The 13,776-nt window shown below is 38.4% G+C and overlaps 1 protein-coding gene across 1 annotated transcript; it reads left to right on the plus strand.

Moving 5' to 3' along the window:
* The first annotated feature begins 1,887 nt into the window (after positions 1–1,887).
* lum (lumican) lies at positions 1,888–5,725 on the plus strand. Its single transcript, XM_042403562.1, has 3 exons — positions 1,888–1,988; positions 2,972–3,866; positions 4,107–5,725. Exons 2-3 carry the CDS (start codon positions 2,993–2,995, stop codon positions 4,259–4,261), a joined length of 1,029 nt encoding a protein of 342 aa, XP_042259496.1. The 5' UTR covers positions 1,888–1,988; positions 2,972–2,992; the 3' UTR covers positions 4,262–5,725.
* The last annotated feature ends 8,051 nt before the right edge of the window (positions 5,726–13,776 follow it).

The following is a 13,776-nucleotide window of genomic DNA, read 5'->3' on the forward strand; positions in this document are numbered from 1 at the left end:
CATCCACAGCCTATTGCTCCTCGGTCATAGCGCATTGCTCCCCGGCCAGGCCTGTTGCTCCCCGGCCACAGCGCATTGCTCCCCGGCCAAGCCTGTTGCTCCCTGATCACAGTGCATTGCTCCCCGGCCAAGCCTGTTGCTCCCTGGTCACAGTGCATTGCTCCCCGACCAAGCCTGTTGCTTGCTCATAGCTCACTGAGCCTACTGGTGTTTAATAAAGATGGTTGGTAACAAAAAGGTGGCAGATTGCAGGTCGGGTCCAGTTCAGGTGGTTGATTTATGCATATTTTTGCCTGTTGGGTGGTGCATATTGTGGGGATGTTGACTGCAGCTAAACAGCCACAGGTGTCACTAATGAGTGATTCTTACAAATAGCACCTTTAAAATTAAAGGCCATCAAAATGTAATACCTCACATAATACAGCAATGTCGTTTTGGATTATCAATTATTACTACTATTACTATAAAGTTTACTAAGATTTTGATTTTATGCAATAACTAAACTAAAATTGACACATAAAACAAATGTTTAATGGCGATCCCAATGTCAAAAAGTCTGGCGCTGGTGAGTTAAGTCATGGAATTGAAACCAAACTGAAACCAAATTAATAATCTCTCTCTGCAGATGGCTTTTTAGATATATGAGGTGGGTGTCTATTGTCTCTCCCAAATGCATAAGTTGATGAAAAAGATTAATTATAGAGTCAAACAAGCCTGCAGAAGTAAGCAAGGACAAAACAGTTCTGAAAAGGCAGTTGAGAGATTCAAATGTTCCGGTCTGGGAGGAAAGGAAAAATGAGCACATACATTTTTTAACATATCTTAGGAAATCTGATATCTGTAGTTAGAATTTGAGGTATGAAAGTTGTCCACACATGAGAAATGCATCCAAGATGGTCTCTAAGAATGATAAGTGAGTAGCGTACCAGACTGGACTGCGACCAATTAAATCCAGGCGTCAATTCCCAGCATGCTCTGACGGTGTGATGGACGTCCACCAACAAATGGCAGAAACATTTGGCTGTTTTCTCTCCCACCCCCTTTCTCCACTGCACCTTTCAGATAAGTAAAACACCACCCTAGTCCATTTTATTCATTGGTCTGACTATTTGAATAGAGTATTTGAATAGAGAATATAATATGGAGGATGATTACAGGGCTTTAAAATATGTAGAGAAGAAAAATGTGTGGGTACAAGAATGAAAAGTGGAGTAATTCATCGCAAAGACATATGAGATCCATTGGATCTGCTTTAAACTACCTTCCCCCCCTTACAGTGCAATGCCTTTAGTCTTAGACAGAGAAGGAGAAGCAATGTTTGCGGCAAGTGTTATGCAAGTCTTTTCTGGCCGTCTCCTAACCCTTTTGTCAGATTTTCCAAAGCCTTATTCACAGCCCAAGAGGTACACCGGAATTTATTCTTCTTCATAACCAGCGTCTGGATTAAATAGCAGCCAAAGTTTGTTTTCACATTTTTCCACGCATAACTTTTTCTACTCTTTATATTTTTCCATGCACAGCCCACCCAACTCCAACTTAAGTTTTTGCTTGTTAACACTTTGGCATGATTATTTGGAGGATGATTAAAAGAAGTGGTTGTAAAGGTGATGGAAAGGTGGAAAAGGTGGAAAAGGTGGAGGTAGCATTATGCATTTTTTTAAGCTTGTTTGTGGTGCTGTATACCTGCAGCATTTGCACCTGCTCTTGGTTAGTTAACATAAGTTTTTGCATGGTGCTCCCCAAGACATTCATGCAGATGACATCTTTAATTTCTATGACGCCCTAACTCCAATTTGCTGCAGAAGCCTCCCATCCTCCCCCCTCCTCCTTCTTTTTCCCTCTCTGTCTCTCCATCCACCCCTCTCTCTCCTCCCCCTCTCTCATTCTTTCCCTCTGTGTTTTTCTCCAGAGACTTCCAGTTTTTGAACACCACAGTGTTCTTACCTACTGGCCCTCCACCCTACAAACACGAACAGAGAGAAGCACAGGTAAGCTTGCATATGGAGGAATGGATTTGTGATTTCCTGTTTGATTATTCCTCTTTATTTTTTTGCTTTCCGGGTGGGATTATCAGCTGTCACTGAAGGGCTTTTGGGCAGTGGCTAGTACTGCAACAAAGACTGCAAGAGTAACAGTGCATGCAAAAAATGAGGGTTAAATGCTTCATGATTTTCATAATGTATTAGGAGTTTCTACATGCTTGGATATATAAGTTTATTTGGATACACACTTCCTTTGACTGTGTCATAGATTTCGATGGCTTTAGACTTTAGAAAATGATCTGTTTTACTTGGATCCAGTGTCTGTCTGCATTTTTCATAGGTCTGGAATTAATCATCCTGGTTTTGCATTGTCTATAGGTTTGATTTTTGTGCATGATCTTAAACTAGATATATTCCTGGTGTTATTATCTTTTTCTATGTGTTTTCTCCATTGTTTAGAAACCTTACTAAGGACAATAATCACTTCTTTTAGTTTTTGATGTGTAATACACATGTCAAAGATAGGTGCAGTATATATATTTTGTGTTCAAGTGTTCTTGGAACATCTGCATTGCATTATTGCTCCCATTGCCAGTTCAGGTATAGAAATCTATCAAGTTGATAGATGAAGTGGTGCTGAGAGCAGTGCAGTTTCATTCAAGTTGCAGCTGTAATGATGTGGCTCGACACAGACTATTGAATTAAGGACTCTGGGACTCATTGGTTACCAATTTGTTGACATGAACTCTTCACCGATTATATAATACTCTGGGGAGTGGGTGTGGTGGTATAGTGTGTGTAAAGTGGGAAGGTTCAGATCCCTTTTTGCATAATGGTTTAAAAGTTCTTGTTTTTTTATATAATTTTTTTCCATTAATGTCTCCAACTTTATAAATGAATACTTCATGCACGATTAACCTGCACAAGATCTTATACTGTCCTTGGTCACTCTAACCCTTCTGTCTTCTTCTGTCTCCCCTCCCCTTCAGTCTGTTGGATTTCCAGACGCCATGTTTCCTCTCCGTGTACCCCTGTTGGCCGTAATGGTCAGCCTGGCCCTCTGCCAGTATTATGACTATGACTACCAGCCTTACAATTTGCTTGGGCCCTCTGGCCCCAACTGTAATCAAGAGTGTGAGTGCCCAATAAATTTCCCCAGCGCCATGTATTGTGACAGCCGCAAGCTCAAGTTTGTTCCCATAGTCCCGACAGGGATCAAGTACCTGTACCTCCAGAACAACCAGATTGAGGAGATCAAGGCAGGAGTGTTTGATAATGTTACTGCTGACCTCCGTTGGCTGGTACTTGACAACAACCAGATCACCAATGCAAAGGTAGCAAAGGGTACAATCGACAAACTCACTGGCCTGGAGAAACTATTCTTCAGCTACAACAACCTCACAGAGCCTGTCATCCCTCCCTCAAAGTCCCTTGATGAGCTGAAGTTGATGCACAACCAGATGAACAAGTTCCCCTCTGGTCTCTTGAACGACAAGGAGAATTTGACCTCCATTAACGTTCAGTTCAATGAGCTAACCAGCGAAAGCATCTCAGGGGCATTCAAAGGACCGAAGAAGCTGCTGTCCCTGGATGTGAGCCACAACAAGCTGAAGAAGCTGCCAGCTGGAATCCCCAGTTCACTGGAGATCCTCTATGCTGATTACAACGACATCGACAGTATTGGAGCAGGATACCTGAGCAAGCTGCCATCACTGCAGTACCTGAGGATCTCCCACAACAAGCTGGTGGACTCTGGAATTCCTTCTGGAGTGTTCAATGTGTCATCGCTGGTGGAGCTCGACCTGTCTTTCAACAAGCTGCAGTCCATCCCGGAGATCAACGAACAGCTGGAGCAACTCTACCTCCAGGCTAACGAGATCACCAGTGAGTGGCAACTATCACTTTTTACTTATTAGCATTTTAAGATACTATATTAAACCATTGTTCAATTCTAAATGTTTTGTCTTGCAATGCTGTAGGCATTTTGTCTTTTACCAGGATTGACTTTTTGTCTAGCACAATGGGTTGAGGAGTAATAACAGGGTACATGAAGATTTTGGGACAAAATGGTTTTTGAGGGTTTTTTGCCAACTTTGATCACTCTGTGTTTTTTACTCGCGACAGAATTTGATCTGGCAAGTTTCTGCAAGTTCATTGGGCCGGTCCACTATTCCCGTCTGAAGCATCTGCGTCTGGACGCCAACAACATCACACACAGCAGCATGCCTCCTGACTCCTCCAACTGCCTGCGCCAAGCTTCGGATATCATGTTTGAATAAGGACCTCTTTCCATGACCCCAATTCTACAACCACAGCTCACCCCAAAGCCTTGTGGATTTAAATGTCATAACATCCCTCTTTTCATAGTACTCACATGTCATGTCATGCACTTACTGACATATCAAGTAGTATGCAAATCAGGGGTATTGTAATGGCATCAATAATAAATCAAGAGCTGGGCAAATTTAAGGTACAATTGATAGCATAACAAGCTATCAACCATTTTGCAAATCCTTTTATGACATCTTTCAAACTATCAAATCAATTTGTAAATTCATCAAGCATCTTACATGTGCTCCAAAAATGTGGCTCTTGATATTTGTAGATACATGAAGGCAAAAAATAAATTTAAAAAAACAAAAAAATGCTATAAAAAAACATAAAAAAGTAAATGACTAAAGGTTAAATAACTAAATGCTTTGATTAAAAATGAAACACACACTTCAAACATTCCAAGCTGACATTATGTTGAATACAGGCACAATGGAGTAAACAATGAATGAAGTTAGTATCTCCAGTGTCTCAATTATAGCGTCATTTTGTTGTGTGTCTTGTATGTTCCAGTGTTTAACATGTATGATATAATGTGGGTACACTAATTAATCCATTGCTGTGCAAAGGACCAGCAAGAAAAGATTGTGTACTCAGATTTCAGTGTATAATTCCTAATGTGAGAAATAATGAACAAATTGTAAAATAGCAGTTACATTTTCAGTATCAAAATGCTTTCAAGGAAAATACCAGTGTTTTTAACATAAGTCTGTCATTCTTAGGCTACCTCAGACTCATATACAGTAAGTGGTGCCTTTATGCAAATAGAGTGATGTCCCACTTCTTTGATTATCTAAACCAATTCTCAACTTATAAATATCCACTCCCTTCAGAGGAATACCTTCTTCAACGTTCAATAACTTAAAGCCCCAGTTGAGTAAGACTTAGGTTTTAAATAGCCCTTGCAGCATTAAAAAGTAGAATAGATGATACAAGAATGAAAGCCACTGGTATTATCCTTGAAATTACTATATATAATATTGCTGTTGAAACCGTTAAATGACAAGATTATGTTTTTTAGAAATCACGAGTCAAATTGTTTCTTTTCGTTACCTAATTCCTAGCTGTCCGCTGTCATGCGCATCGCTGATTTGTATACAACATTTGCATTACTTGCATGCATCCAATGGAAACATTCTTTGATAATAAACTACAGCTTTTGCAGTTAAGGTGCTTCCATTGTTACGTTGTTGTTTAACATGTCTGATAAATGCTTTTGAACAATACATAGTCAACTTGACAGCAGTGACATGCTGATTAAATGGTGTAGCTATGTTATTAGAATATCACATTTTGTCTGGATAATTTTAAATTTTATCGTGATTTCTTTTGTGGCCTTTGAATCAGAAACTGCTCATGAATTTACTATGTGGAAACCAAAACACAGTTGAATAAACTATGTTTCCAACATATTTGTATGACATCGCTTTTTAAGACTGCTGTAATTAATTTTTTAACATGGAAACAAATTGATAAAGCATGTATAACATCTTATTTGACTCTGCTTAAATGTAAAGAGGAGTTGAACATAGCTGAACTTTAAGGAATATCATGTAAATTATTTTTCAAGGTCTTCTGGGCTCCTGTACCACTTTTTAATAAGGCATAATCTATAAAGGGGTGATAAATTGTAACTATTGGTTTATTAATGGATAGTAAGTCATTTATTAGTTCTTTATAAATCAGTAACTATTAATAACATAACTTTGGGGTTTCTAGTTTTGGAAAAATCTATTTGGCTGGTGTAATAAAGTCATTAGTTACACCATATATATCATTTATATAGTATAGCTTATTTTATAGGGATATGCTGTAATTGTAACCAAATTTGGGAATTCTCTGAAAATCTCTGCATTGATGTTACTGACTAAACCGTGAATTTACTCTATCCAAGCCTACAATACTAAGGATCCTATTGCTCTATAATGGTTCAAAGCAGATAGGTGACTGTATAAATAATAAACATGAAAAACTCCTGTCTTGTCCACAGGGATAATACAATATACCACTCAGCAGTTAAAGGTGCAGTCTGTAGAATTTAGTGGCATCTAGCAGAACGTACTTGGCAGAAATGGAATATAATATTCATAAGCATTTTTAATTAGTGTATAATCCCATGACGATTAGAATCTATGGGTTTTCATTACCTTAGAATGAGCCCTTTATATCTACATAGGGAGTGGGTCCTCTTCCACAGCGCCTACCACGTTGCATCGCCATGTTTCTACAGTAGACCAGAACAGACAAACTAAACACTGGCACTGGCTCCGCATGTTTTGCAGTCACCGTAGGTTCTTCTACAAGCTTGGAAGGGTAGGGTGAGAAAAGGGGTATTTATTTGGTTGCAATCTACAAACTCACCACTAGACTCCTTTAAAATGTGTTGTTACTGCAGATTAGTTGTAGATTACTATTCTCTGTGGAGCCTGCTGGCTTTTTGGCAGCTACCACCTCCTTTTTTGGCCAAAATCACTCGGATGAAGTCATGTTGTTTGCCATTATTTGCAAAAGGAAAATGTAGAGGTTTTAAGATGGTTGTGAGATCCCTTTATTTATTCTCCAAGGCCTGTTAGTATGTTTCAGATATCCTGTTTACGTTCATGGCCAAATTGCTCTCAAAGAGCCTTGCATTGTGCATTGTGGCTCTGTGATTCTCAAGTCATTCATTTAGAGTACACAGGACTTATCTTCTTTGTTCTGTCCCACCCATCCATGTAGCTGTACAGCCAGACAAAAACACTGCTGGTCCTGGAGGGATGCAGGGGTTGCAAGGTTTTGCTTAGTACTATACAGATTTACAATATTTTCTGTGTAAATCTGCCCTTCCAAATGACTCAGATAGCGACCACAAATTCTCTGTGACAACATTATTTTTTCAGTAAAGCCTCCCTGTGGAGCTTCAATACAAATAGTTAAAGTTTACTTAAAAGAAGACTGTCTAACTGTACTCTTTCCAATAAGATATATTTTAGTCTGCATATTTGGCTCTTCAGGGGATCCACCATATGCTTGTTGGCACCACTTGTGGTCAAAGTGATAAATGTCTTCTTTCTTGAGTTTGTTTTAAAACAGACTGATGCAGATTCATAAAACATTTTTTGCATCATAGTAAACTGTGTCTATTTTCCTGCAGAGAAAACAATTGCTGAACATATTTTCTCCACTTTTTGTATCTCCATAGGTCAATCAAAAACTGTCAGTGAGGGATAAGAATTCTAGGAAAGGCTGTTCAGGTTTTGGCCATTTCTAGAGGGTGAGGTGTTTTTACTCTTGTGGTGATTGGAGGAGTTTAAGAAATGTGTGTTTCATAGTGTGCCAGAGGGAAAGAAAGCAATAAAACAAGCACATTCCTTTTGGTTTCTGCGCCATTTTTCAAAAGACTATCCAATTTAGGAATCCAGAATAAATCTTTAATGTAAAGTGTATGGAATATTTTTGGCTTAAGTCATGTTTTATTTATAAGTGCATTAACATGTGTATACTAGAGAAGATATTGCTGTCCTACATTTGATAGTACACTCAGGAGTTGCTGCACAATTTGTATTTTGAATATTAATATCATTTAATGAATATTTGAAACTTATACCCAGTCCAGTTGTTTGTAGTGAATTGTAGATTTTGGACTTAAACTATAGATAAAAACAAGCTACAAGGCATGTAGTATTGTACCATTGTGTCATAATAGCCACTAAACTGGACCAAATTGTGCCTACATCATCAGAAAAATACTCTAATGGATACTGTTGGAGCCTCAAATGTCTGCTTTTCATTACAGATGAATGTTTTCCAAAGAGTATCAGAGCCCATAAAATCTGGAAGCCACAGCCGACAACTCTCAAAATACACACCATATGAGATTTTATCAGAGTAAATTTATAAATGAGCAAGAAAGAGCATTCTTATCAAATGTTATATACAGTTTATACTTTTTGTAGCTATTGGCATTCAGGATTGTTGGCTGGACTGTTAGCCATCAGGGTCTGAGCCCAGATTCTTATCAATCAAAAAACTTTTAAAAATGTATTTCTAAATAGACTATTTCCATGCATTTTTTTTGTTGTATGAGGGCTACACATTGCTTGAAAAATGTGAAAATTGGAGAGGGAAGAAGGGTTTGATTTACCATATAGTCTGCACATGAATATTCCAGCCACTCCAGTATCACAGACCAAAATGAGCATTGTATCAGATACCTACAACCATGATCACTAGGCCTACATGATGGAAAATCCTTAAAACCCATAATACAATGGCAATTTCATGAACGAGAGTTGAAAACAACTAACTACTCAAAGTGACAAAGTAAACTTTCATAATTTGGTTGCAAAATCATTGCTGATGGATCTATTTGATATAAATTACAATTCCCACCTCAATGGTACAGGTAGATAAACATGAGAAAATATTGTTACTTGTGGAAAAATGAAGACAATGACTGAATTCTGTCTTTTTAAAATTATATTAACTGGTTAAATTTTGCCTACTTCAGTATTACAACCCAACTTGTCCAGGCTGCAATATAAGAAGGGAAACGGACATGAGGTTAAGATTAAATTAAATTTATTTGTAATTAGAAAGAAAGAAAGAAAGAAAGAAAGAAAGAAAGAAAGAAAGAAAGAAAGAAAGAAAGAAAGAAAGAAATAGAACTGTGTTCTTTGAAGCCAATAAACTAAAATTTTGTTTTACGAAATCTGCGGTAACTTAGCTGTCAATGTATGACATGATCAGAAAAAAAGTTGGATCGGTCATAAAACTTGCCTCAGGTGTTACCATTGTTTGTAGGACTACCAGACTTTGTTTTCCTGGCTCAGCACGAGAGGATGTTTGTGCCACTGCTTCATCTTCAACCCCTTGACCGGTAAAAATCTTCATATATCCATTTTTTCCTCAAACTGACTGACTGTGTGAGCTTGCCATAGTAACCCCATCAACTGAAGAACTGACAGCGACCTGTCAGCCAATTAAGACACAAAGATTTCCACGTATTTTCCCATAAACCTTCTCTGATTGGTCTTGCCTCCATTCCACTCACGGCAGATACAAAATTAAAACACAGTCGTCTTCTTTAGTGACAAACATCTAAAAGTGGAGAATTATTCAGGGCTAAAGAAAGGCTACATCCCTGGACTTTTTCTCCAGTGCCACCATGAGGCTGAATCTTTTGTGATATAGTGAAATATATCAACCACTATTAGATGCATTATCATGAAATGTGGTGCAGATATTGTGTCCAGTGGATGAATCCTATCCCGTTTTGCACCACCAGCAGATCAAGATTTTGACTTATCCAGTGAAATATCTAAAAACTACTAGATGGATTGGCACAATATTTCATACAGACAATCATGGATCCCAGAGAATGAATCCTAAAGACTGGAGTGATTCCCTGACTTTTCCTCTAGGAAGTACTATTGGATGAATTGCCATGAAAATTGGTACAAACATTCAACATTCAAGATGAATTGTATAACTTTGGTGTTTCATGACCAAATATCTAATCTGAAAAACTAATAATAAAATAAATAAATGTGCATGCTAACAAGTTAAACAAAGGTGATAAACATGGTAAACATTACCCACTAAATATCAGCATGCTAGCACTGTCATTATGAGTATGTTACTATGCTAACATTAGCATTAAGCTTGAAGCAACACTGATAAGTGGCCTCACAGAGCCACTAGCATGGTTTGTTCTGAGTAAGATTTAAAATAATGCAATTTCAAATCTTTAATCATTACAATAAAAATATTAGTGTCAGGAAATAAGAGAAAATGTATGTTTATTTAAAACCACTTTACAGTACAATCCCCTCTTAGATACAACTCTTGTTCCTTGTGCTATGTGAGTGTACTGACACTGTGGATAATTAATCAGGAGCCGAGTTACATTATCTTTGGGTGTGCACTTTACATTCACTTGTCACTTCTTTTTGCAGAGCTGTGCACCAACTGTAACAACACCACTAATCCTGGCAGATGTGTACCAGATGGGCTGGAACCACTCATATTCTTCCTGGAGAGTTAGTCAGGAGTTCCTTATTAGAGTAGACACTATTTAAAAACTGCAAGTTAGTTGATTAGATATGTGGCATTTATTGTTATTATGTAAATGCATTCCAAATGTCCCATTTTATTCCTGCTAGGTGTTTGTAATTAGATCCAGCTGTCAAGGTCATTTACACTTAAAATTTGACCCGCTTTTGTGAATGAAAGCTAGTAGCTTTCTGTTCTGTCATTAGATGATAGGAGGTCCCTTACAAATGCACTACTTCCCTTTGCCATCCAATACTGTAATAACTTAATGGTCTATTTTAACTATTATTGCTCAGGTAAACTTGATACAAGTCAGGAAGTAAAAATATTAGCAGTCTGCTCACTGCCAATACCACTACAACATGCTACATGTTTCACATGTTTTCATATGGTCAATTGTACCAATTCCCAATCTAGGACAATTTCCTCCTCTTCCTCCTGTGTCGCCCTCATTTAAATCCTGAGCGGAGCTCCTGCTGCCCATGTCTAGACAATAAAGTCCTTTATAAAGCCTTAAGCTTCACATCCTCATTCTTGAGACAGTAAGTGAAAGTATAATCAGCTGTTGCGGCCTGGCAGCCCAACTCCAAAGATCATCCCAGAGTCCAGACCATCTCCAGCTGTTCAACCTCTTTATCTCTGTTTTTAATTCATATTCTGTCCATCCATCATCACCCAAGTCTTAAACTTAACTCCACATATTTTCACTCAACTCATACTTTTCAGTCATCATAAAATAATATAATTGTTCATAGATGTTTCCCTTCCCTATTTTATTTCAAACTCTTTAACCTTTATTTAATTGCTCACTCTTGTGCATCTTTCTTTTTGTCACCCTTGTCCCCAAAAGTGTAGACATGGGCTCCAGATGTCCCATCTGTGGCCTTAACGCAGACACGCACACAGCTGAGCTGTGAAACAGAGCAAGGAGATAGGGAGGGGTGACAGGAGGAAAGGAAAATACTAAAGCATTAACCCAATCCCTCTCCTTTTTTTCTTACAAATTGGGTCTTTTTGTATTTGTGGCACAGACTTTATTGCAGGGTTTCAGGGCACAAGCCACCACTTGCACCGCTTACATAACATTATATTTGTCTATTGTGGACACAGAGCATGAGTCTCCAATAGGTTTTAGACAAGTTTCTACCCCAAAATAGTTATTTAAACCTTTTGCATTGCAGACCTGCTCACCAGGACAGAGATGAAAGTTCAATATCAGATAGTAACTTCAGCATGATTATATTCTTGCGTGGGAAGCCAGTGAGGGATTACATCCCTCACTGTTGTTGCACTATAGTGACTATAGTGTCCCTTTACAAAACATACATTAGATGTGGGGTTGTCTGAGAAAAAAGTTGATGATTGTGGGAGAAATGTGGTGTAATCTTTGGTCGTCAGTCCAAATGGTGATACTAGATCGCGTTATAAGATACACCCATCAGCAGCTGATTTGGAGCTTTGGCGACCAAAGACAGCCAAAGATCTGACAGCATATGCAGAATATACTGAATACATCGAAGCATGATGATTCACCACACAATCGCACAACAACAATGTAATTGAGTCAGTGTTGGTATGTATGCTGAGAGGAAGGTGCGGATTCCTCTCGCTCATCCAATCAACATATCAGTCACGAACTTGTGATGTTTGAGAAATGCTTATTCACTTGCGTCTGGTCTTTTTGTTCACACAGGTTTCTTGTAGGGGAACTTTAATTCCCTGAGTGCACTTCCCCATTAAAATTTCTCTGTGGGTATTTTTCCCTGCTGTAATGTTAATCCGTTCCAAAGACGGGAACGTTTACTTGCTAACTTCATTAACAATAAGTATTTTTGATCATGCCTCTTGAAGGGGTAAATTTGATTAATAATTTTAGTCAAAAATACAATTGAATACCATTTAGCTTCAAACAAGGGGAGATTAATGCCACTTGGATCAGAGTGGCACTAATTCCAAAGACCCTCCCTGATTGGCCACAGATGACAGGTGACACGATATAAAAGGCTTTGGAAGATAACAAACTGGTTGGTCTGTTTTTCCCTCTTCAGGAAACTGGAGGAGGGCCAGTGTTTTGTGGACTGTTAAGGTTTTTCCCACTAATTATCTGCAGATGATGAATCTAATGAAATTGTTTTTGTTTTTTGTTTTTTTTTTTGTTTCTCCTTTTTGTGGCTGGTCTGAATGCATTTTTCTATTCTGACAAATCAACAGCTGCTTGGTGGTCCATCCTTCCCACTCACACTACCAACCATACTGGCATATCTTGCAACCAAGATATTTCTATTTTATTTTATTTTATTACATTTTATTAAATTTTTATTAAACTTACACAATCGTCGTCGTTCTGAAGGCACCTAAAGTCAACAGTATTCAAGATTTGCAGAAAACATGAAAACAGGAAAAGTATAGGAGTATCAGTTGATATATTTGATTCTTATTACCCATCCATCCATACAACAAGAACATTCGAACAGCCTCACAATGACAATGCTAACATGCTGATATTTAGCAGGTAAAACACATGCACTTTCATTTAACTCTTCATCTGTGCATTTGGGTTTGGATGTCTTTTGTTTGAATAAATATCAAACTAAAAATGCACACAAATGCTTGTACTAGTTGGTTAAAAGGTTGTCTACTGCTTACGGGGCTAACAATTTTCCATGATATCTTATGGGTAAGCCACTTTAAACATAATAAAACTTTTACTTCTAAATAAGTGGTTAACTGTGTTAAATTCGTCTTAGGCTTCTTTTCCACCATTATTGCTACAGTTGGTGCACTGCTGTTTCTCGCTATGTGCCTTAGTCCAGATTCTCTACAGTGACATCATTGGGTAATATGTTATCACTGATAGGCAAGATGGAAAAAACTACAAAAAGAAGACTTCGGTTGTAAAAAAAAAAAAGAAAAAAAAAAGGGAATTTTCCTATAAAAAGTTGGGCGTGAATGTCTGAGCCCTTTAAGCTCCTCTATAACCTCACCTGACAGCCCAGTAAACACACCCCAAGGCCTTTGAGCTGAAATGAGCCATAAACTGGTCATGCGCCCATCCCCCTGAGTGATGGGTAAAGAGCACATCCTCCATTGCAGACCAAATGGGTAAGTTGGGTGGGGTGACTGCAGTTTAACCCTCAACTGATGACTTCACTTTCTACACTAAAAGAAGAGACTAAGCGAAAGAGGCAGAAAAAAACTACTGGGCTGGCAGAAAAGTAGGCAACACAAATTCTGAAAGGACATCCCAACTCACACACCATCATCCTCCCACCAGCAGCACATGCTCCATCCTCTCGGTTCATCTGATACATGTCCAAGGTGCAGCCTTTGGGGAATCAAACCGACAACAATACAAGCCTAGCCGTGCTAGCTCACAGCTCTGACTACATTAGAGTAACCTGAGACTGAGGACAACTATCAGAAGGAATCA

The sequence above is a fragment of the Thunnus maccoyii genome, chromosome 23 (assembly GCF_910596095.1).
Source record: "Thunnus maccoyii chromosome 23, fThuMac1.1, whole genome shotgun sequence".
Taxonomy (NCBI): Eukaryota; Metazoa; Chordata; class Actinopteri; order Scombriformes; family Scombridae; genus Thunnus; species Thunnus maccoyii.

Excerpts from the sequence above, each read along its gene's own strand:
- lum (XM_042403562.1), top strand. The coding sequence starts at position 2,993 with ATGTTTCCTCTCCGTGTACCCCTGTTGGCCGTAATGGTCAGCCTGGCC. Across the intron at positions 3,867-4,106 it reads CCAGGCTAACGAGATCACCA|AATTTGATCTGGCAAGTTTC; the intron begins GTGAGTGGCAAC and ends TACTCGCGACAG.